Below are 26,061 nucleotides of genomic sequence, written 5' to 3' on the forward strand. Positions count from 1 at the left end.
ACTATGACCATTCGCGAAATCGCTTCTACATATTTTTCGTACTCATGTAACAGGCAACTGTACAAAAATGTGCCTTGTTATACACGTGCTTCGACTCTTTCTTGTCTTTGAATGTCTATGTATCATACTGTGGCGATTGGAGGGCTTGGAATTACATATGCTTGTTTTCTTTATTTTTATTTGTCTATAATGTATGATGTAAATATTCTAAACCAAAACAAATTGTTGTTTTTATGAGCATTTTGATTTAAAGTGTACAAATATGTAGAGTAGAGGACGAAACAGAACAATAAATACAAAAAATCAAAGGGTTCTCCATTCTTTATGAATACGTTAGGCTGCTATCACCTCTATTAAGCGATGATACACCGTCATTTGTTTAATGATATGAAAGACGTCATGACTAACTATCCATGCACTACATCTTTGTACTTCCTATATTGATAAACAGCCATCCTCGGCCACACAACTAGGTACAACACAAGCAATGTTTTTGAATGTTAGATGTGCTATAAAACCTCGATCCTACGGAATAAATGTCAGGCCCTCTCTTGAGCGCCGTCGTTAGTGTATGATGTATTTTCCACGATTTTCTTGTGTCAAATGTGAACTCATCATTTGTCCTTGTTAGTACTTATCATTATCGTCCCATTCTTGGACGCCTCCGAGTGCATTAACCCATACAATGTAATTAAGGTGCAACATAAATATTCAAGTAAAATATGTCTACTTAAAGCATACTATACATATATGATATTTAGGGTACGCTGTGAGAAAAACATAATTTTGTTCGATGTATAGAAACAATATGCAGTTTTGACTTGTTTGACACATTTGTGTTTAGGTATCATATTTTTGTTTGCTTTTGTGTTTCTTTATATTTCAATATGCGTACTTTGGATAAATATCTGCTTCTTGAAACATAAAAACTCAACCATTAGAGAAACACTGTATACTTAAGCATATCGTTTTCACGTATCTGCAGTAGATTGTCCGACCAGCATGCCGTGAACACATACTTTCGAAAAGGTCAGTTAGAACGAACATTTTCAATTGGACAATAAGAAACCAACATTTGCAACAAGACGTCCCGTTCTTTTAAACCTTTGTGTTCACCTGTGTAATACGATTACAGATCTCTTTAGTTCATTCAGCGCGAGTACTTAAAGAACATAACTCTATGACATGCTGCATAAATATTATAAGCATACGTAAGCAGTCATGTAAATAATTTAAGTAAATATACAATAGACACATAGTTTAAAGTCTCAATTAGAAAAGAAAGGTCTGTACAGAGAACATACCTTTATATGTAGATTTATGTGAGATTTTGAAACAATATATTTATTTCGAAAATCACTTCAACTACTGGTATATAAAGATTATATGACATACACCTAACTAAAGGTATCCCAAGAAGTGTTTAATAGAATGTGTTTCAAATAAACTTCATAAATAGATACGTTTTCATCCTGTATTCATAAACATTTTTAAGTCCACAATACTTTTGGGAATAAATGTAAATAAGGACATCTTCGATATAACCATATTAATATTTCATAACTTGTGAATGTAATAGGAACACTTGTAAAAATATGTGTAAAAGTTTTAAAGTGGTTTCATTACTTAACCTGAAGTTCGCCATTAATGGAGGTTATGGTGCCTATCCATGCCTCAACTGTACGTGTTCGTTGTACAGGCTGACTACTATAGAATGACAAGCAACCTGTTGCAGTAATTAATTGATATCATATTGCTAGAATGATAATATAACCCTTTAAATTTTACACAACAATAAACTGCATTGAAGATGTCAGTCAGCAATGCTCGTTAGAGTACGTTGATAAAACACATTATTCTAATCAATATTTTTTTAGGAAGGTTTGCCACAAATTCACAATTTTTAATGAATTTTGTTAATTTGTAAAAAAAAGGATCATGTCATTGTTACTAAATTCAGGTTTATAAAGTTCAATTTCATTATTGTTTTACTACTTAAACAATGTTTCAAAAGACTATATATATTCATGATGCATGTGACATTAAATAAAAATTTCAACTTTTGTCAAGTTGCTTCCTTCATTTCTACCACCAGAATCAAATGCCGATAAGTTCATACGCTAAGACTGAAGGCTGTATATCAGTATCCAAGGATTTTAAGATTAATTTACATGCAACTGTATATGTGTGAAGAAATAAGAGGAGACAATAAGTACAGCTTATACCGTGTCATGTGTTGAAACATTTAAGGGATTTTTGTGATTAATATTCTGAAAATAACACGGGGATGTTGTAAATGATAACTAAAGATGGGCTTTTAAATGGACATGAAATACATTATAAGCGACCATCAGCTACGCCAGGTGCATATAGGCACGTTGTAATATACCATGTGAACATTCATGTCACAAAGTACAAAAATAGATGTAACGAGTGAACGCATACCATCTTCCATCTATTTTGAAAGAACACCACTCAACAAATATAAATGATTAACGAGCAAATAAATATAGACTGCATATTATAACATGCAAATAAATGGAGAATATTTAAACCAAATATGAGAGAGACGTGCAATACTATTTCAGGAAATATAGAAGGATTCAATCGTGCAAGAATACTCTTATGCCACGAATGGGTTCTTCGACCACGAAAGTGTATATTAATTAAAACTGTAATTTATCACACTCGTTATATAATAGTATTACTTATATTAAGGTTTACGTACCTTCATGGTGCCAGCGAGTAACGGGGGATTATCATGTTGTTCAGTAATTCAAACTCGCACTAGGAAAGCAATGGTGAAGGTGATAAAAGGTCTATGAACGATAATAGTGGGATTACTATGGCGACACATGAATACTAGTGAAATCATAAAAATCAAATTTATTAAAGTTACTATATGTCTATTGCGATGATTTTTGTACAACACACTGAGATATTTATATTTATGCATCGCATCTAATTAGTACTGAATACCCCATGTGATACAGCAAAGCAGCGTTGTTATGCAGCTCAACTGGTAAACTTAAATATATGAATATGAAATAATCCGCGAATAAGTAAAAACAAAACCTTGGACACTGCACATGTGAAACTTTCAAGAGAAGATTATAGAAATTGCGATATGTTACAGTATGGAAAAAAACGAGAGCAACATGCAAGGACCAAGATCTTCATAAATGAACGAAAAAACGCACATACTGTTAACAGAAAAGTTTATGCATGAAAGGATTGTACAACGTTAGCATTAACTTTCTAATCATAATTGATAATAAGAATAGTTAATGAAATCTTTATGATTACAAGGACGTGAATGTATAACAATGTATACCAATACGTACAGCGTGGTTTGGTTTCGTCCTATGCATGTACCAGCTTTACGTGAATTTGAGTGACAACACCGCGTGGACTCGTATCTCCTTACGATATTTTGTGATAAGGATATACGTCACCATATCTACATTTTCCAATATTGTGTATGAATTTATACACAGGGAGCTTCTACATAATCAAGTTAAAACTTATGGTAATGAGCGGAGGGAAATATCCCACCTGCCCACTCGTTGATGAGTGAAGGTGCACCAACCAACCAATCACAGATCGGCCTGGTTCGTATAATTCAGAAGATTTCCACATTTCTCGCTCAAAATGATCTCAGCTACGAGGCACTGAGCTTTAGGGATGTTAGTGCGTGTTGCTCGTGGCTCTCAGTTATATGCGAGTTAAGTATCGGAGTTGGAGCCATAAGATTTAATTGTGCACAGTTAGGTCCATCTTAAGGGACTTGTTCTGCTCGCAAACTTCTCTCGGCGGGCCCCGTCCGATCACCCAGAATAGAGATTTTACTGTTTGTTTTATTGAAGCTGCTTTCGAGAGATGGTTAAAAGGTTTGCATGCGTGTGTAAGATTTGGAGAGACAGTGCTGACGCCTAATTTTGAAGACGGAACGGATCGAGGGACTGAGTGTGTGACTCCGCTAGCGTGACCTTTGTCGGGGAGAGCGAGATATCACGCGCCATTGCCTCAGCTGTCAATCAAACAAAGCCTGGCGGTGGAGCTCGTATTATTTTAATGCAGGGTCGACAAACAGGGCAGTGAATCTCCACCCCTCCCCTTAGGAGTGACCGGTCGTAGGGCGGGACATTATTGGACGAAACTTCAACTGCTTCAAGTTGACAGTCAAGGGACCAACCAGTTAATGCCTACTGTGTACCCTCGCTACGCACACACGAAATGAACCCGTATGCGATAAGGGGCTGGCATCTACCTACAGCCTATTCCGAGAGCAACAACTGTGATCGAAACTACCCAGCAATGTACCCAGCTAGCTGGCCTTCGGGGTATTTCACCCCACCATCAGTCTACCCTTTCCAGACTGATACCACCAAACAACATAACGGTAACGATTGGAAGCTACAGACCATTTGTTCCACGAATTCTGAAGCTTCAACTCCAAGAGACTCCAACAACTTGGTTAAACCGGGGTATGAAAGTTTATTGTACAAACCAAATAACGCTCGTACTGACATTGAGGGCGGTCGGGAGGAGACACAGCGTAGTTGTTGTGCTATTTCTTGTTCCTGTAATGGTCAACAGAGACTCAATGTTATTGACAATTCCTGGAGAAACCCTGAAGTCTCTGCGACGCTAGATTTCAATAAAACACCCGGGATGTCACCGTATCAAAGCTTTTGCCAGAGAGGTAAGATCAATATGATTCATAAATGTTTCATCCACGTTTATTTGCATGTTTCATACTCTACCCTGGATCAAATTACATTGTTATGTAGCAATGATACATAAAACTACTACCAGAACTGATGCCATAACAGATAACTGCTACGGTTTCATTGCATGTCGTAATACCTATTCTGGCGTTTAATTCATATATTTAGGTATTTTCTCCTGGCGATTACCGCCTTGCAGTTCAAAACTTCGGGCTGTAGCAAGTTATAAAGTTATGTAACATACTGATTGTTTTCAAGTTTATTGCAAACAGGTTATTAACCTTCTTTATTAAAAATGTTCGTGTTAATACATTTTGATATTTCCAAAAAAGTCTTTTTTAGATGCACTAACCGTCAAACACCACCTGTCTCGTAAATATCAAACTTGTGATTCATATGTATATATCAAGAGGTCCAAAGTGCGGATGGTGCAGTGTCATCTCTAAAAAGGAACACGTGTTACATCATTTACCGTATCGTTTCATGTTTAGTGCTAAATGACAATTGTGGAATATAATCTCAACGTGTTGGAGCAATTTGGACACGATAATACAAGTTTGTCCTTCATACGTCTACCCCAATTTAAGTAATTATGTGTTCCTCGTGTGTTTAGTCACAAAATTTCCTAGACAATTTACACGAAACAGATTTGTACTTTTAATGCTAATGTAACTAACACATCTAAGGTAAAATAATGCTCCACATCACAAATTATTCTTTTTATTATTACTTTGAAATCAACACTATTTACTTTATATGTAGGAATTAAAGAATCGAAATGTAAATTTTAACTTTGCTCGCTTACCATGTGACACATTTCTTCTTGTGTTTCTTATTTGACGACGGTTACTCGGCAACGCCAAACAGGGCAACTTATGCACACTCTAGTTGGTTTCTTAAACAGGTAGAATGACATATGCAAGGTCGTAACTTTCATGTCTACAACGTTTTGGCGACGTTACACCTGTGGCTGCATCATTAATATACGACATGCAGTACATGCAAATTGCAGACCTACGCCGCCTTATATCATTTGAAATACACCTATATGACATATAGTTTTAACAGGGTCGACAAGCACTGTGAAATATACCAGTATTTCAGTTTAATATTATCCCAGATTTGACATATGAAGTAAAATATTTACCCTTCTCCATATGACGAAAACCCGTTTCGGTGATTCACAAGGTGCACGACCCTGTGTTTGAGTATGACACGATATGCACTTAAAAGGCAATACATGTCGTTTAAAACCGTGGTTCTGTGTCTGTTCCTTGTAAGTGGTTAATTCTTCAATCTAATTATTAAAACTGTGACGTAATTTCCTTGTCGTTGAGTATAATTAGCAGTCAGTGCATGTCTTTCTGTTGAAGCAATTTGTCATAATTCCATGTATACACATTGCATAGCAACCGAATAACTACCTTTCTGTAGATTCATTTTGTAATAATTCACAAGCATACACATAGCATTGTCAGCACCAATCTGTATTTCTGTAGAAGCAATTTGTCATGATTCACATATACTCTTATCATAGTTAGTGCATATCAATCCTTCTGTAGAATCAATTTGTCTTGATTCACATTTATAGATACATATATATCTAAGTAAGCCTGCACATATCTACCTTTCTGTTGAAGCACAAGGTATCATAATTCATGTGCATTCATATACCTTGGTTAATGTAATTAGGACATATACCGACACTATACATAAAGTTCGGGTAAATCCCAACTGTCTTAAGTTATTTCATAAAACGCTTATCAGTACGATGACGCTAACGTGTTCCAGATGTTCTCAAAAAGAATATATTACAAGCTTCCAAACATCCCATTTCAACGTAAACCCATTACGAATACCATAGCTGATATTTGTCATGAAACAGACAAACTGCATGTCATTCCTCACATAATAGATCCAGCCTGAACACATACTACTCAAGAGGAGTTAAAGAGCATCCGATTCTTTCATAGTACCATAGTTAATCTGGCATGACAGAACTATAGGAACATCAAATAATCGGGTGTTCTTTTACTTATTTTGAGTTGTATATATTCCTGAATTACATATAACGTCACAAGGGGAAACGGAATACACAACACCAAGCTCTGTGGCATTATCTTAAATGAATTCATACACTGATACAAATTATATTAAATAAGCAGTCATATGTAATACAAGTTTCAATATATATATACTTCCAAGTTACATAAATGATACCGAAGGGAGCATGCAAGCAGGCAAGTATACATCAACAATGAAAGGAAATCCTCATTCCCGTTTTCAATGTTAGTCTCTCTTTTATTCTCATCTATATACATGTACATTTTGCTTGTTTACGTGCAATATACAAAGATGTCATTTTTAAAACTAAAGCATTTTATACGTCAAATATTATGGTTGGAAATTGATTAACCCAAAGAAACTGTATTGTAAAGGCATAATTATTTTTTCATTTATGAATTAAAGTGATTGATTTTAAGTGCTTTTTCATCTTCCTAGTCAAGGTATCCATATTGAACAGGTCTACAGCACATAGTTTGATATTCAAGTTAAACAATTAACCTGTTATAAAAAATCTACCGGTTGAATCGTTCAATACTAAGAATAAGTGTTTATATCAGCTAAAGAATAAAAATGTTTCACTGAAACGTATACCAACGTTCATAAATAACTGTATAGTTTGGTATATTTTCCTCAAATGGTACATCTCCAAAATATCACAAGCTGCATGAAATACCATAACAGGGTACGAAGAGATATCCCATTTTCTCTGACCTAAATATGAGATCACTTGTTTATCTTTTCAAGCTTTAAATATTCTATTCCTTTTTAATAGGAACACCTGTATTCGTGTGTGGTTATTGCTCGTTATAGCAAACATTATATTTTGAATTCGCATATATACCTTTTTGTATATATTCATGTCTTGAATTCAACTTTAACACTGTCATCCAAAAGTACAATTTTTATTTCTATATTCTGCATACACACCAACCGTCTTACACTACGTGTATCTTTCCAAGAGGTATAAATTCAGATAAAGATTTTCTAAAGGTACAACGACAGGATGTAAATAAAAGCGACAAAACCCTTTCCATAAACAATAGAAATCTCTATTGCACGATTCTGATTATATCATGAGTTTATGAATTACCATTAAACCATGTTTTCTGTAACATGGCTTAGCCTTCTTGTACAAGGCATTTCTACAAAATGCTGTCTCAGAATAGATTTTTAACAATGCGTTTTTTTCTGTCGTGTTTGAACAACCTCCGACATTGAAACCATCAAATCATCATCATACACGTGCAAACTTATGTCCCACGCCTTGTCTTGGCAATCAGCCGTGATGTTGCTCCCAATAAACTGCCCTGCTTTTATTATTGTGTCATACGTAATTTACTTTCACAAACAGAGTAAATGGTATGCGCGTTTGGCATGCGATCTGAGCATTACATTTTCAGAATAACTTAAATCCCATGTAAAAACTCAATAAAGGGAAGGACTTGTTTTCGGAATGTCCATATCTATATTCGATCATAATGTCTACCAGAGAGACTCTTTCATCTCATTGTAATCTGCCTTTTCCATTGCTTGCTAAAACCATTAGTGAGTACATCATATTTTCTATAACACAATATCCAGGTTTGGGTAAAAATGTATGTATATTACCCTGTTATATTTCAAATGAATTTTTCATATTTTTCAAGAAAGATCTTTCAACATAAATGGCCTACACGACCGCAAATAATTGAAACACGAGTAATCTTATTAAATCATTTACGATGACACATCAGTAAGTTTGTCAACCTATTTGCATTCATTAATTGCATATGGTCTCAACGAAGACACCATATCATTGACAGAAGTTAGGAAAGTGAAACTCCAAACAATATATCGTTAAATGGAAATTATAATGATTAAATTTCAAAAATCAAACGGATGAAGGATAATTAAGCAAACGGTGTGAAGTAGATTATGTCAGAGTATGTTTATTACCTGTGAATACCTGTGTAACAGTGTATGTACGTCATAGCCTCAGGGCAGATGGAACAATACGAATCTTTGGAACACATGTATCGTCGCCACAGTATCATTATTTAACACTGATCAATCAAGTCCCTTTCAATTATAAACGAATTAATGTTCGTTCATTGATAAATCAGTGTCTGTTCATCTATTCCATATTTCCAAATTAAAACGAGCATGGTTTCTTTTACATTTGAAACATCGAATGCGTTCACTTCCAAATTAGAATAAGATACGTTTTATCTGCAGCCAGATTACCTCAAATTCAAAACACGTTAGGTTTGTCTTATAAATATGTATTGATATTGTTTGACTTAATATCGGCTTGTTTCGTTTTTATACAATACATTTTCGCTTAATATGAGCATCTGACAAATGCGTATCAATAGTGTTAGATTAGTATCTTGGGAAATTTGGAATGAAAATGATTTGGCATAATTTGGCACTACTCATTCATTCTGGCAAAACGATGAATATATAAGTAGCTGAAGGTTAATACTGATGTGCAACTAATATCAATATATCAGTGGTGATATGTATGATCTCGTTCTAAGTTTGTTGACGAAGCTGAAATAAGGTACTTGTAATTTTTGTGTTTTACAAAGTTGGTAATTGTCGTATCATAATTACAGGTTTCGGAATATTTTATCGCCATTTCGGCCTCAAAAGGGTACATTTCCCACACATTTTGGCATTTAAAAGTGTGAAGGTTTAGGTGAAATTACCGTCACCACGCCATGCTGTTTAATCACCTACCATCTTTGATTCCCCGAACAATAGCCCCAGCATATCAGGGATACGGTACAACACTCGCTTTTATTCAAAGAGATAAAAGTAGTTGAGAAAAACAATTGGAAGATTCTTCATTAAAAACTCGTTAAAAATGTCTAAATGCTCCAAAGCGAACTTTTACAGCTGAACAGAATCATTAGAGCGACCTTAAAATCCGGACAGAAAAGCGGCCTGGTCAGTGCGTTTAGACTATGCCATATGATCACTGTAATTACCCCGTTTGAAAGGCTCATAAACCGACACCAGAGATAAAACAGGGTGGGGGCCAGAGAATCCTGGGAAGGGGGCGATCACACTTGAATGGGGACGCTGTGTGTTGAGCGAGGGGGGTGGGGGCGGTATTTGATAGATCAGTTTCCGGTGGCAGTGTGTATCGCGCTATGAAGATCGATAACCGCACCGTGATGTTTTATATTGTAACATTTAAACGATACAATAGTGACTGTTATTGTATGAAAAGTAATCAATAATATAATGAATAATATTGTCTATGATTAATATGGATTGTGTTGCTTTTAAACAAGGTAACGAGTTTACCCTTAACATTAATACAATACACGAAAACATTACTTCCGATACTTCGCGTCAATGAGTCCAAGCAAAATAGATTAATTCAAACCACACTAATATACCTGAAACATTTATCCAAATCCTCCAAACCCATTAGAAATCAATGTATAAATGTCCCTCATAAACAATTTCAAAAAAGAAAAATTACGTATTGTCTTATGTTATGCAATACATCTGATAAAATGGTAACTTGCCTCTAACTCTCTTGTCGTACATGGCAACAACTACATTATGCCACACATAAAACAAGACTATAAAATGCAGTTAAGAATTTATACATATTTGTATATTTCCGATAGGTCACAGTCGAGTGGTATAACGATGTAAACAAGATTGTCTTCAGGCTGTTTCATTCACGAGGACAGAAAATGTAATTCATAGGGCGGCTTGACCTTACGGTCTCAAGCATGTGAAAACGGCCACATGAAAGAGATTAAAAAGTTGATCATAATATGTACCTCAAGGCTCTTCTTTTCTTCAGCGAGATAAACAGATGTTAAAGGAATTGGGTGTACAAATGTGATCTAGGGGAGATAACAAATGTGGCCCGAGAAACAACAAAAGAATGATAAAGTGTTATAACGTTTTGATCTTGAGGGTAGTGTAGAGTAAATCACGAAATAGGGAAACGCCCGCACGCTCTAAATCGAATCACATTGTTTTGTCAATTTTATAATTTTATGAGAAGATTGTGTTCCATTTCAAAGAGAGGAACAAAATTAATCTATACATTTAATGAGAAAGATCTGGTTTGATAAACATGTTTGGTTAAAAAGCACTATTCGACATAATGAATCAATGTTTATGCAGATGCAAACAAACCTTCTATTTGGTGGTAATTCAATTTTTTTCCAGTGCATGGGATCGTTGAGGTATATAAGTATTGACAATAACACGTATATATCAGACTTGTAGTTTTGCAAAGGTTCTTCCAAGTTTTCTTTCAATTTAGGTTTGTTTTTCTTATATGGCTGATCTTTTTCAGACTATGAAATGGAACACAATGGAATGATTGGCAGATTATCAGGTAAATTGCAGTAGTTCTAGCCTATGTACAGTTTCAAAGAGTGATCTTCTATGGTTCTGAACACCCTGGTCTTTGGTCAACGATACCTTGTCGTTGACCCCCTTTGGGAAACTGACGAACGGTCATGGTCGCACCTATCACTTCAATAATAATCTCACCGAACTCTAACACATATTTCTCTTCTGTTTCCCTATTAACTAACCTATGCTAATTCTCATCATCTGTGCTGATATTACAAGACAAATGTAATTGTGTTTTCATTGCTTTTCATTTGATACATCCTGCAACATCATCACATTATTGGATACAAGTAACATGTTATTAATTTTAAAGTGATGGGACGAAAATCGAATTATGACACTTATACACTTTATTAGATTTCGATAATAACATTTCCAATGTATTTTATTTTTTCCATTATTAGTTTGTGTATGATGTTACGAAAACTATTAAATGAATCCCACATATGTATAGTTTAATACAGTTGTCATTATTTGAAGGATTATGGTTTCTCTTGAAACCTTAATTTATAATGAAGATGATAAAGCGTATATAGTTTGGATTGCTGCTTCTCTGATTACTAGTCAGTTCAAACTACTAACAGAATATTATATACGTTGTGAAAATGGTCACAGGCGTTTTTCATGACTCCCTAATGTAATTGAGCACCTAATAGAAGATCATGTTAGTGTACATGTTAACCATTTATCTTTTGATAGCGATGTTATGAGTGTCCACGTTGGGACTGATAACTGATGTGACTGATTATTCAGATATGTTTTGATATTATCATGGAACTGGCGTATTTTCAACCTCATTTGATGTCAAACCAAACAGCATTTCAATTTGCTTTACCTCAATGTCAACATTCGTATCCTGTCTTGGAGTATTCTGCGAAACGGTTAGGAAGGAAACTGTGGCCATAAAATGAGGCATTCAGAAAGACTGAGTAATTTATATTTTCTAATTTTATAGTCAGTTTGTATTTGGCTAATAATACATACGCGTAAGGGTCAATGACCGACAATGGCGATGTGTCTGCAAAAGGTACATGAACGTTAGAATATAAAACGATGTTACAAAATGAAATCAAGATTCTGTAACATGAGTAAGGGTAACTGCCTTAGCCAAGGACAGAATGACCCAGTGAACCTATATGTATTTTGACATCGTGCCTAAGGTAATAGGGCCGTATATGCACGCTACATACGTGCGTATGATACAGAAACACTGATGAATGTACGTCTTGCGTAAAATACATATAACACAAACGTATGTATAATAGCAGCAATTCATAAAGTATGGATTAGGAGGACGATGCAACCATAAGCATAGCACGTATGTGCATTACATGTATAAAAAAATAGGTAAATGAAAGTATTCACCCATGTTTGATGGTAGCTAAAAATAACACAACCAAAACTGTTATTCGATGGCGATGTATTAGATGGGTATCATAGTTGTGGTTTGCAGTGTTTCAGTGACTGTTTTGAGCCTAGTAACGTTTTGATAGCATCGCTGCCAATTTTAAGGTGTACACTTTCGTTTCGTTTGCCAACTGGTTTATAATAAATACACACTTTTGCAAAAAGTCTTAGATACACATTTGATTCGCATACAGCGTTTCAAGATATTTTCGGTGACTCAGAAATGGTGGTTGAAAACAAAGAAACTTGTATTGATTGCAAAATGAGCGTTGGTTACAAGAATTAGCTTACAGGGTTAATGTCACATGTCAACACAGGTACGGTTGTCATAAGATACGCTATCGGAGGCACAAGGACAAGCATGTGTGTTCACGATCTCGCTTAAATTCTCGGCATAACGACTGTTGGCTCAAGCACATTATATTTTAGATAGGAACACGGTGTAGTAAATTATGCAGTCTTGTTCATGGTCTTGTTTTTATTGACAGATTGATTTGGCTTAGTAAGGTATAAAATATTTAAATACCAAACTCAAGAGTTGAAAAAGGATCCAGTAAATAAAACATGTTTACACAAAATGTAATATTGATGATGGCGCCTGACTAAAGGTCTGAATGTATGTATATGTAGAAGTTGTATATAAAAAAAGACAGAAACAAAATATTATATGAGGAATTATTTTTTTAACATAAAATTCTAGTTCTTCTGTTTCGACAAAATAAATCAGACCAAGAAATGCATAATTATGTTGAAGCCTTGCTGATAATTTAGTAGAGCAACGTAGTCAGCACATGCCATCAATATTCTGCAACATTGTAGTTTTCAGCCATACAACAATTCATTTGATTCATTAAGCCTAGACTAGCAATGAATATTTTCAAGGAGCATGATCAACTGCAGTCGGCAACCTAACAACTGGGGTACGTCACGACAAAAGGCGTTGTTGAAGTATTAACATGAGTTCATGTCGTTGATTTACTGTTACACTGCCAAACAGGTCTGGCAGATCATCCAGTTAAAGGTATTTGCACTTGATTGACAGTGTCACACGGGAGGCTCAAAGCCCTAGTTCCATCACGATTGTGTTGGCGTCAGAGGGGCATGCTTGTTAGCAGATACATGGTCTGGCTTGAGGATTCTTAAAAATGGTTAAATGGTTACATGGTGAAATTCTTTAAGTCGAGGTTACAAGTTCATTTAAAAAAATCTGAATTTTAAGTTGCGAATATGATGCTGTAGTTCACAGGCAAAGCGAAGTCAGGTTATAAGATTTGTTTGTTTGTCTGTTGTTTAACTCAGCACTCAGCAATATTCCAGCTATATGACGGCGGTATGTTAAATATCGAGTCTGGAACAGACAATCCAGTGACTAAAATCATGAACATCGATCCACGCAATTGGGATACGATGACATGCATGAACCAAGTCAGCGAGCCTGACCACCCGATCCCGTTAGTCGCCTCTTACGACAAGCATAGTCGCCTCTTACGACAAGCATAGTCGCCTTTTAAGCCAAGCATGGGTTGCTGAAGACCTATTCTACTCCGGATCTTCAAGGGTCTCGGATTATAAGAACTAGGATTTGCCAAAACAACGCTACAGACTATTTCCAATACAACGGAAGGGCTTAATTTTTCTTTTCCTCGTATGAAGAATTTGCTTTAAAAAAAGGTTGAATATATGCGCCTAACTCTATTGTTTTCAAACGGACAGTAGGTTTTCAAATCTCAATGTATTTGTGAACGTACAGGTTTCGTTTCAGGTTTTACGTGACAACAGTCATATGTTAAACATGCCCCTTGATACTATGTGTACCAGAATTTATCACATAGAGCGACAGCTAACAGAGACAGGTTCAGAACCAATCACCCGTGTGACTAGCCGTAGGCTATATTTACGCTTTGCATTTTAAGTACACTGAAGTTTCTTGTCGTCGTATGTTTTGTGTCCCACACAAACAGATTAGATATGGCGCGTGACAGTAAATTCCCATTTGCTCTTTAATCATACTTGTTATTACTATAACGAATGATGTCCTAAAATTATATTTCGATTAAAACGTTAAAAGTACATTTCACATTAACTACAAATTCTCCATCACTATTATACACATACGAACGTTATCGTGTGATAACATCACGTATGGTATCTAATGGGATAACAATAATAGCTAGCTCTGCTCTAACGAGGTAACTTTTATACTTGTCGCAATAATAACACGAATAAAAACAAGTAACAAATCGTCAGTGTAACGCAGTGGTGGTCTGAAACTGATGATGACAGACAATGTTGATGATGACGATGATAGTAACAATGAAAAACAATTTTGGTAACGATGAAAACTTTGGATGAAGGTTTGGTATGCCGTACTGTTGGGTAATATATTGGAAATTAAGTTATGATGAAACAATATATCTATGTGCATGGTTCATAATCAGCATAAACAGTATTACTTTTAGAAAAACAGACTAGTTGCGTCTAAGGTCACATCCTTAATCATTATAACCTTGTGTATGGAGAAAACCATCGTATGGAGAATGTATAAAAAGTCGAAGAGTAGATTTGAAGAAGGGGAGACATATTTTACAAACGTATGTCCGATCAAAGAAATATTCGTCACCATATACTGATTACATGTTCACACTACCTCCAATGGACAAACTACTGCTTTCCTTGTTAACAAACACGTCATAACTTACTTTAATGTTAGTTTTATGTCTTTTGTGCGACGCTATAGCTATTGAACAATATAAGTAACTAATAACGCCAAAATATCCTTTTCTTAATCCTTTTATCTTGGCATCAGGGCGGCAGGCTGACCATGTCATCTAAGGCTTTGCAATTCACTGTGTGGGTGGCTCCGCTCAGGTGTACCAGGAGCTTATATCAGTGGGTTCGAATCCAGGATTCGCCCTGTTTAGTATCAATGATGTATCGTCTCTTTATACACTACACAGCATCCCAGATTAATTTGCAAAAAGTCACAACGCCTTTAAACTCCTATTCAAGTCGAACGCCATTATCATTGTTTTTTTAATAAAACCAACAAAAGCCTTTCCTTATCCATGAGAAACTATGTCAATGGTGCGATTCCCATTATATCACGAGCATGTGTTTGTGAATAAATCTCAAATAGTGATAATACCAGGGGTAAGCGAACAGTTAAGGGTATCCTTGCCGCCACCACCCCCCCCCCACCAGCACCCCCCCACCCCCACCCCCAACACACACACCCCACCCCCACCCCCACCCCCACTCACCACACCCCCCCACCCCACCCCACCCCCGTTGGCACCCGTCACAAACACACGCAAAGGCAAGTCAATTGTTCACCTGAAAAAAACACGGAAACATATGGTAAAAGTCAAATAGGGATTTGCATCGGACATCATTTTTGTCACCGATGTGTCCAATTTGGAAATGTGCTCCACACGTCTACCAACAAATACCTGAAAGCTTCACTGAGGCCGTGAATGGTGTAACCTTGATCAGACAACCTCTTGGCAAGAGTCGTAGAAAACAAACGCTGAATGATGTCTCCAAAGCAGCCTTCACATAGCCTTGTCAACTCGAGTGCCACTCAAATCATACAATCAATCAGATCAAAGGGAAAATGTTCAGATATGGAACAGAAATCCTGAGAGAAGATTACACCATGTCATCATGGATGTCTAATAATGTATTGGTGTGTTTGGTGGCGTTTTGGTTAGACACGACACCATCGCCCGAAGACTGAGTGTCAGTGCCCTATACTAAACATCACTAGCCGTCATTATGACAAGGAAATATAGCTCAGTGTATTAATCTGGCATTAGTGGGTGAATGGAGTGCCTTGAGTGTTAGAGGTTTGTCATGATCAGTATGATATTAATGATTGTAGTGAAAAATGCTTAATTTATACAGTAGCAGTAATTAGGATATCCTATAAAGGAAGTGTTGTCTATATGTAAAATTGCACTTACATCACAGTTGCCTATAATTTATTAATTTTACACGCCCATAACAGCAAATAGGTAGTTTGGGATTAAGTAGTAGTAGTAGTAGTGGTGGTGGTGGCAATAATGGTAGTAGTGGATTTTAAAATTTGAATGAATAAATATTATCAAAAATTATGATGAGTATAAATTACATCCTTTGGGGTATATGTCTAAATAAATTGGAATATATAAACTACTAAACTATATGTAGTAGATAATCTATGCATCAAATAACATAACAATGTACATTATCTTTAAAAATGCACACACCCCTACACGACACTGTTTGTAGCTAAAAAGCGCAATACAAAGATAATTTACATCAAATTCTGTCTTCTTTATAAAGCCCAAGTTCAAATACTGCTCGTATAGCAAATTAAATACCACCAGAAAGTGGTTCGCAAACATTTGACATTTGAAACCTTTTTTTAAAAGTTTCATAGTATATATTGCAAAATACAGCAAACCTGTTTCAGGAATTTTTTTTGTGACAATATGTTGACTTTCAAGTTACACATTTAATTAATCATGTGTACTTAACATGATGCCGTTCTAACGTGTTCATGTATGCATTCATAATCTAAAGATTTTTTTAAATTTAAATATAAAATGAGATGTTGAAATGCATATTATCATATAGTTTGAATACCATAAACTGACAACATGAATACAAACGCATTTAGCATGTGAACCTTACAGATATGCTTATGGGGGACAGTTATGAAAAGGGGATTAAAAAGGTATCTTGCATGCATTAATTAGTTTGACAAACACAACTTTACACTTACACATTTTTCTATGTATTGAGTTGACAAAGCAGGTTTTCCACATGACAACTGAACTATCAGTACACACATAAAAGCATGGGCAAATTGATATGTTTCATAATGCTGTAATTTCTATGGCATTAAGCAAAATCGGAGAAAGCTGTCAGAAAAGCAAATCGCAAAAGTCAGACACCGCTTTCTTTGAACGATAGAGAACGGTGCGGTTGAACGTGTCATGATTGATGGCTTATTCCGAAATATGACGGCTCCGAATAGACAAATGAAGTTCATCAAGGATATTTGCGCGAGCCAGTTTAACAGCCTTGAGGCTAGAATGTATAGTTTTTTAAACACAAGCTTTCAACACCTTTGCAAACAAGTCACATCATTACCTGAGGCAACATAGTATGGCTGTTCGCAGAGGCATTGTTTCGTCTGGTCAGATGTGAGGTTAGAAGCCAGCATGGTGTTGGTGTAAACTGATCTGAAGGCATACCATCATTTCATCAGTGTCTCCGAGGGCAAGATGCTTTGTTTTTGACTACAGATATTATTAATTGTGATCATGATATGAATATAGTTATGACATGTACATGACTGTACATTCTTTTTTATCATCGTCATTTTGGCATCGTCAGAAATGAAATGGTGTCCGCTTCTAATGAATAATATATATGTTCATAAATACAAATTATGAAATCATACCACCATTTATGAGATGTTGTCCATTTATGTACAAGGATGGGATATAAACACATGTGCAGATCATTTTCACCAATATTTTCTCCCAATGAAATCTGTTTCGTCGCATAGTCGAGACTGTTTAGTCTCAGGCGTTGAAGGCGTTGAAGTTTAATACTATATTATAAATCATATGTAAGATGTATTGATTTTCATGGGTACCGGATATTTAAGAATGATTTGCACATAAAACAAGTCCGTCAAAACAGTAAATGGCCGGATGTACATGTAGATTTAGATCCAAATCATCTTCGCACATGGGATCTCTTAAAATCAAAAATATTGTCAAAAACTATGATTCACATATATCGCCCGGGGGAGATGATTGTCCGCTTGATTGTAGCGACAAATTGTTTGAAGTTTGGATGGTAGGAAATAGCCTGCCTTAGAAGATTAAGGGAACGGTGTTATCACTTTATGAGATCATAAACACGGTGAATATAGTGCTCCTGGCAACGGAGCTCGTACTTACTGGAGACGATAGTAACCAGTACACTAGGTATCCCAAAGACACGACGCTATGTTACAAAAACACCTATCTGGCAGGGTTCAGTGTCGGTCAATAGTTAATGCCAACACTCCTTCGTTCTTATGAGAACAAGCCGAGGTGATACATTTTGGTGTAATAAAACAATTGTAAAAGGTATTATCGATCATTGATATCAGTATTTCATAATAAACATCTATTGAGTGACTAATTTGTCATTATCCTTGTATTTGCTCAAAATGGAATGATTACGAAAACAAGAACAATACATTCAGATGATAATACGGTTAAGATGGTTTATCACACAATATACTGACACTGACGTCCTTATAATGTTCGATAGGGGTTATAATATACGATTTGGCTAATGATACAAATAATAAGCAGTATATTATTGAGGGAACGACCATTTGTAAAGCGGGGGAAGAGGTGGGCTGCTAGTGTTTTATCAAAACAAATAAACTGTCCTAGAAAATGCTTTAAAAACATTTATGCATCAGGCTGTTGGACAAAAAAGAAATTTCGGTAGTCTGCCACAAAAATTACATTATTGCAAGGTGTTTTTGAGAGACAAAAACAGTTATGTTACTCGTTTTATTTAAAAACATATCACATAGCTGGTTAAAAATATCATGTCTCCATTAATATAGTCACCTCCTTCCCCATCAACATATGTTTTTGGTAACACTACAGTGAACAACTACATTTTTTGTAACATTATACTTACCTCGGAACCTTCATCTCGATGGCTGATAGATGAAGCTCCATTTTAATCTGCAAAAACACATAATGCATAATGTTTTGACAATTGAAATCAACGATATGCTTGAATCTGCAAAATATGTGTCTACATCTAACCTTTTCTCTTAAACCAACAAACGTTTGTAACCCAATGCTAGGGGTAAACTTTTAAGTACCCGTAATATCGAAAGGTGTTGAAGACAAGTTTAACGTGGGATAGATGCTACCACTAGCGTCCAAGGATCATGGCGAGCTTATCAAGCCAAAGATGCGATTATATTGAAAATATTCGTCTAGAATTACTGTCTTTAGTGCTCGTCTCGGGTGGGATATATTTACGCTGAGACTCAGAGGTGAGCTGTTGAGAGATAAAGTTTTAATGTCCGACCACCCTAGGAGCAAGGAAGGAAACCTCCGCTGCTTCTGCGTTGATGAGTTTATGTTGAGGTATATCTTAGAGGGCACTTAATATGGCTTAGGTGAGGGAACCGTAAAACAGAAGAAAGAGCGGGGATGTTACAGTAAGACAATCCTGGGTGTCTATTTTTTTTTAATTAAAATAAACTTATTATTTTTGTTGATGATGCGAATGTAATAATTTATTGCATTATTCTCATAAAAAATCAGTTCGAGAAATGGCGTCATAATTTGCGACACGTTTATGTTATTGTAACGTCGACAAACAAAAGCCAAAGAACGATCAGTCTTGATTTTCTGCCAAAACGAATTTCATTGAGCGTAAAAGGCAAAATAGTTATGAAAATCATATGAAATCACGCGTTCAAATAACTATGTGAACTTCTTTTTAAAAAAACTCTGGCATCAAATAATATGTAACTCAATTTATGTGTCATTGTCCGTTAAAGACTTACAATGTTATACAAGAATGGATCAAACTTTGACGGGAAAACGGCGTTAATATAAGCGAATGACAATGAGCTTAAATCTATTTTGTCATAGGAAACACTATTGATTTATAGGTAATACAAAGGACAAACGGTTTTGTCTCTTTTACTACGCTATTAAAGCATGAATTAAACATATACGAACCAGTTAAGCAACAATGTGTTGAACGCTGCAGAGACAGTACCATTAGCTTTGCGGCTTTACCAAAAAAAGGCCCTGCGTGGTTTAAACAATTCTCCAAGGACGTGGAGTGGTATTAACAATGAAGAAATATACATTACTGGTCTTCATCAAATTATCAGTTATCATAATCTGGAAAACGATATCATCTTCATTTAATTGTTGTTTGACGATCTGGACTTGGAGGGTGTTCGCGGAACACAATGAATAATAAACTCGATGGAGGAGAAGAGGAGGGTTACATTTTTTATTCTTTTAGAGGGCACGACAGGGACGTTTATATCCCGTCTTTCATGTCGACTCGGGTCCGTCTTTATAGTTTTTATATAATTTATTTACTTTGGAAATGATTACTGACCGCCCACGGTTGCAATGTGTCTCTACGCAAGAGAGAAGAGGGAGAATGGTTGGCGACGGGTGTTCGTTCCGAATTTTAACAATTTAACGGTTTTATTGTTATATTTGCAAGGTCCGGCGTTGCTTTTCACAGCATTTATGACAGTGACAAGTCGCAAAATCGTCTTTGATGTTGGTCGGTTTATGGGTGCTAGGTTATTAAAAAAATGGCATGAGTTTGCTTTGGGTTGGGGAGTAAATATTCTCTACCTCTCGAGCTGCAATCAACATGTTCTGTGTTTATTGCGTGCGTTTTACGCCTGGGCGGGGTGGAAGGGCGCGACCTTGCTCTTCAGTAACCCTCATTACTCAACGTTGCCTCAAAGGGTATTTCCATATATGGATTAAAAATAATATTTACGACAACATTTGGATTGACAATCGACGCTTCTCATTCATAACGCCAGACAATTTGTCACGTGATGCTTCTTACATGACTGCCATTTAAAAAATATGATTTTTTTCTCAAGCCAATTCTATATATTTCAAAGTTTTTTTTTGTCATATTAAGAATTAAATGACTGAGGTTTTCATTAGCTAACATACAAAAAACATTTTCAGCTAAAGTGGTTTATGGTCTAAGTACAGATCTATATATCATGGTGTCTCGTTTGACTGAAGCTAAATGTTTTACCCATGTTTCATGTTTGACTTGTACCGTCATTACCAGTTATCATGCCATGTTTTCCTGAGAACGGATTTCCGCAGTGCAAAATTCCCTTGTCCTAATTCCACCCTTGTCATAATGCCAATGCCAATGAGTTTGTTTTTAAGACAAACATTCCGATTCCTTGGTTATAATGCCATTTTTGATATTGACAATACATTGGCGGTGTAGTTAAATCTTTTGGAGATATTTCCCTCTTTCCATCAACAAACTAATGCGAAACATTATTAAACAAACTCCTGTATCAACAACACAATTTACATTCCGAACGTTGGGCCATTCCAAAATATAGCCTCGTCATCCAACTGTCAAATATTAACAGTAAACCCAAGGGTGAGATCAAAACGTTTAAGCAGAAATTATCAGAATTACGGAATGCATATAGTTACATTGTAACGACGTCTCGTGTCGCTTTGAAGTTCATTTTATAGGCACCCCATGGGGGGCACACTGGCGCTCACAGGGCTGGTGCGTAAGCCGGCTTCCATTGTCACGGGGAGTTTATTACGCCGCAATGGCGGCGTGAAGTGATGAAACGGCATATATTCAGGTATCCCTCCGTCTCTTATTTGACTTTTATTACTTCAGGTATCATTGTTAAATCAATTGTACTTTGCCAAGCTTCATCACGGGCTATTATTTCAGTTTTGTAAGTTATGCTGACAATGTGAACTGACTCACTTGGTCAAAGGTCTTGTGTCATCTAAGTTGATCTGCTGGAGGGTGATAGAACGTTGTTTTACCTATATTTTTAGGCACCTAGATTTATTTGAGCAGGCGGGTTATGGTGAATCATGGTCGTGTTGTAAGGGAAATGAGATCGGGAGTTCCTATAATGGATACTTGAACTTGATTAACCCGTGTGAAGATCTGTCACAGACGAAATCGGATTTTTAAAAATTTACGAAAATAAATCATGTGTTTCACATCAAAACAATTCTGTTACAAATTTAATTATAATGAAGATTATTTGATTCTTATTTTAGTTTTGTGGCACATTATTAAACCCATTTTCAATGCTAAATACGTAAAATATACATGTACTATTGATTGTTAAACTATCTGTGTTTCATATCAAAACAATTCCGTCACATACTTAAGGTTAACGAAGAATATCTGATTCTTAGTTTAGTTTTGTGACGCGTTATTTAAACCATATTTCAATGCTAAATACGTAAAATATACATGGATTATTGATAGTTAAACTATCTGTGTTTCATATCAAAACAATTCCGTCACATACTTAAGTTTAACTGAGAATATCTGATTCTTATTGTAGTTAAGTGGCTCATTGTTAAAAGCATCTTTTCAATGCTAAATACGTAAATAGCCCCGTGGGGCTTCCATGAAAGAATAAGCCCCAGTAATGATCCTTGTACGGGGCGACCAAAGGAAATCGTTGCTCCAGCTATCTCTCACTGGTTTATGTGGAATCTATGTTGTAACCTTAAGAGGCAAACTTGTACAGGGCACACTTTTCATAACTGCCGTACGTGTATCACATATGTCTCACAAATTGTCTCAGTTATTCTTAACACCACCGGGAGGTATTGTACTGTCTGTGTATCTGAGGGCACAGCACTTTACAACTAATCGGCTCTTAGCATTATTACTGACACCTGACGTCCTGTTTAATGTGTTTCACATCTAATTATTCTTCATCCCCGACCTATGTTACATTAATCTCCTGCGTATTATATTGTTTGAATAATTCATCTTCATTTTCTCATGAGAAAAGAGTGAGTGAGTATGGTTTACACCGCTTTTAGCACTATTTCAATCATATTTCGTGAGTACTCCAGAAATTGGCTTCACACATTGTACCCAGGTTGGGACTCGGACCTTCTTGTTTTAACATCTCCAATAGAACAAGTGTTTTACCATGAACTAAAATATGTGTCATCATAGTATTGTGTGTGTATGGGTCTACCCTCTTTTAGCAATACACGAGCCATATTTCGGGTGAGAAACAGCATTGGTTTCACAGATTCTATCCCAAACCGTTTCTTCGGAGTGACGACCGAACGCTTTTACTCCTACACTACTTCACACCCATACGTAGATTATTAAGTACACATTGTACCCAGGTTGGGACTCGGACCTTCGGCGTGACGAGCGAACGCTTTAACCACAAGGCTATCCCACTACTCGTTATGAGAAATGGCTTGCATTTTGAATCGTTTCTATAAACAATATACTGGTGCTATTTTGACCGATATTATTTAATGTTTTTTTATCTTATGTTTTAAAATCTACATCATATTATTTATCTACTTGGAAGATAGTATATATTTAATTAGTATTGATTGTAATTATTGGAATCATAGTTTAAGTACCATCACGTATGGTCTCAAAGTAATGAGTGCCAATTGGTACAAACGCTGTCATTAAAAAACGTGACTCTCTGAATCTAGGGTGGAATCATTGTACTGATTCTTCAATGTATGTTTCAGAGATGCAGCAGTCGATTCATCTTCCCTCCACGTCCATTGCGCCAACGACCGTGACGCTTCGGAAGCGTCGTCGTCCTTACTCCAAATTCCAGATAGCGGAGTTGGAGAGAGAGTACTCGGGATCCACCTACATATCGAAATCACGACGATGGGAGTTGTCACAGCTTATCAATCTGTCAGAACGCCAAATCAAAATCTGGTTCCAAAATCGACGGATTAAAGCCAAAAAGTTACAGAAACGGGAGGAACTTACCGGCTCAGTAGGACAAGTTGCGCATGACGTGTTAGATGACGGTACTATGACGTCATGAATAAAGTGACTCTTAGAACAAAAAAACATTGATCGGGAACCCTCTGAAAGTTCGACGTCATGACCGAAAGGAGTCGACGTCGTCCCCGGGACGTTGATGGTGGTGTTGACGCCAGGAGACGTTGATCACAGGAAGTTGAATTTGATCTCATTCGGCAAAGTTTGATCACTTCCTGTTGTGGCATTGACGGTTCTCTAGGATGCATAGCTTTAACATAGTGTCTCCTCTGTGTAGGGGACTTCTGGGGACTTCTGTTCTTGAAGGCATCAAATCCACCGCTAGTCCGAATCGTGGGGCGCTATGCCCCGGTGGAGAACTGAAACCGAATAACGCCAAACGTACATATTCTTGTATTAACATCTCCAATAGAACAAGTGTTTTACCATGAACTAAAATATGTGTCATCATAGTATTGTGTGTGTATGGGTCTACCCTCTTTTAGCAATACACGAGCCATATTTCGGGTGAGAAACAGCATTGGTTTCACAGATTCTATCCCAAACCGTTTCTTCGGAGTGACGACCGAACGCTTTTACTCCTACACTACTTCACACCCATACGTAGATTATTAAGTACACACAGATAGTTCATTCTTCTCGGAGGGTAGTTTGTTCTTTTTCAGGATTTAGTAAATGATATCAGATTTACAAAGCCAAGAATAACGTTGGATTATATCCACAATAATCCAAACAGAAGAATTCGTATAAGCATATTGTCAAATGTACCTTACAGAGCCTGAAGTTGAGATGTTCAAGAATCGACTGTTGGCATTCCGATACATACCATCATAAGTATCTCTGATACATCCTTTGCAATACTTTCTATTTCTTACGAAAATGGTTACCATATCCACTCTTGGTGCCACTGATGAAGCCTTATGGATAATGCTTGATGTATTTCATGAAAAACTGGTTCAATAGTTTCATATGAGTATACAATGGAAACTAGCTAATTGATATGAATTTCATTGTACTGTATGGGCATCGTGGTAATGATAATGCCAAATTCAGACAATTCTCAAAATTGAAAAACTGGAGATTCTGGAAAAACTCTCATTTTGTGACAGTTCAATTATATATGTTACGTAAAAAACATTTTTAATATCTAGTGATCTTCATTCCCTAAACAACATATGGTCCTTAAAATGAAACTTTGAAACAACTCGTTTCAATGAATTAACATTATTCTATTGACAAATTTTGTTTTTCATCCTGCCAACATGTGCATATACAATGAAAACAAACCAAAGAACTCATGGACCTTCGTATATTATCACACGGGTGAATGTCACTAACTCTGTATACAACGGCCCCTTATTAACCCGGAATTTTAACCTGATGGGAGAATAGTGCGAGTAGGTTTCAAATAGACGATTATACAATAAGCCCACTGTTCGGTTTATTGCTCTTCCACTGTTTCAACTGAAGTGTCATATTCGTACATTTGTTTTTATCAACCTCAACACACCATGTTTGGTTTATATTTATCCTACGTCTTCTTTGCAGCTATTTGTCCATACTCAGATAGTACCATCTCGTCGCCGGATACTTTAAGGAGTGATATGACGATGTCCATATGATAAAAGTGGACAGTGGTCACTTGAACCTTGACCTGGAATGTCACATCTTAGAGTCTCGATTCAAATCGTGGGATTGCATATGTTACATATACGACTTACCTGTCTTCATTTTCAAGTCGATACATTGTGTGTTCATTTCATTCACTGTTATAACTTATAAATTTAATACATTGGTGTACATGTAGTTATTATTGTCATAGTAATATTGAATCGATACGAATTGAGAACAGTTTACATACAATGGAAAACCATTCATGTAATTGATGTGATCATTTTGT

General features: G+C 36.2%; 1 protein-coding gene across 1 annotated transcript; it reads left to right on the forward strand.

Moving 5' to 3' along the window:
* The first annotated feature begins 4,236 nt into the window (after positions 1-4,236).
* Positions 4,237-24,204, forward strand: LOC139463460 (uncharacterized). Its single transcript, XM_071244728.1, has 3 exons — positions 4,237-4,705; positions 11,110-11,151; positions 23,894-24,204. Exons 1-3 carry the CDS (start codon positions 4,237-4,239, stop codon positions 24,202-24,204), a joined length of 822 nt encoding a protein of 273 aa, XP_071100829.1.
* The last annotated feature ends 1,857 nt before the right edge of the window (positions 24,205-26,061 follow it).

The sequence above is a fragment of the Haliotis cracherodii genome, unplaced genomic scaffold (genome assembly GCF_022045235.1).
Source record: "Haliotis cracherodii isolate W230 unplaced genomic scaffold, xgHalCrac1.p SCAF_16, whole genome shotgun sequence".
NCBI lineage: Eukaryota > Metazoa > Mollusca > Gastropoda > Lepetellida > Haliotidae > Haliotis > Haliotis cracherodii.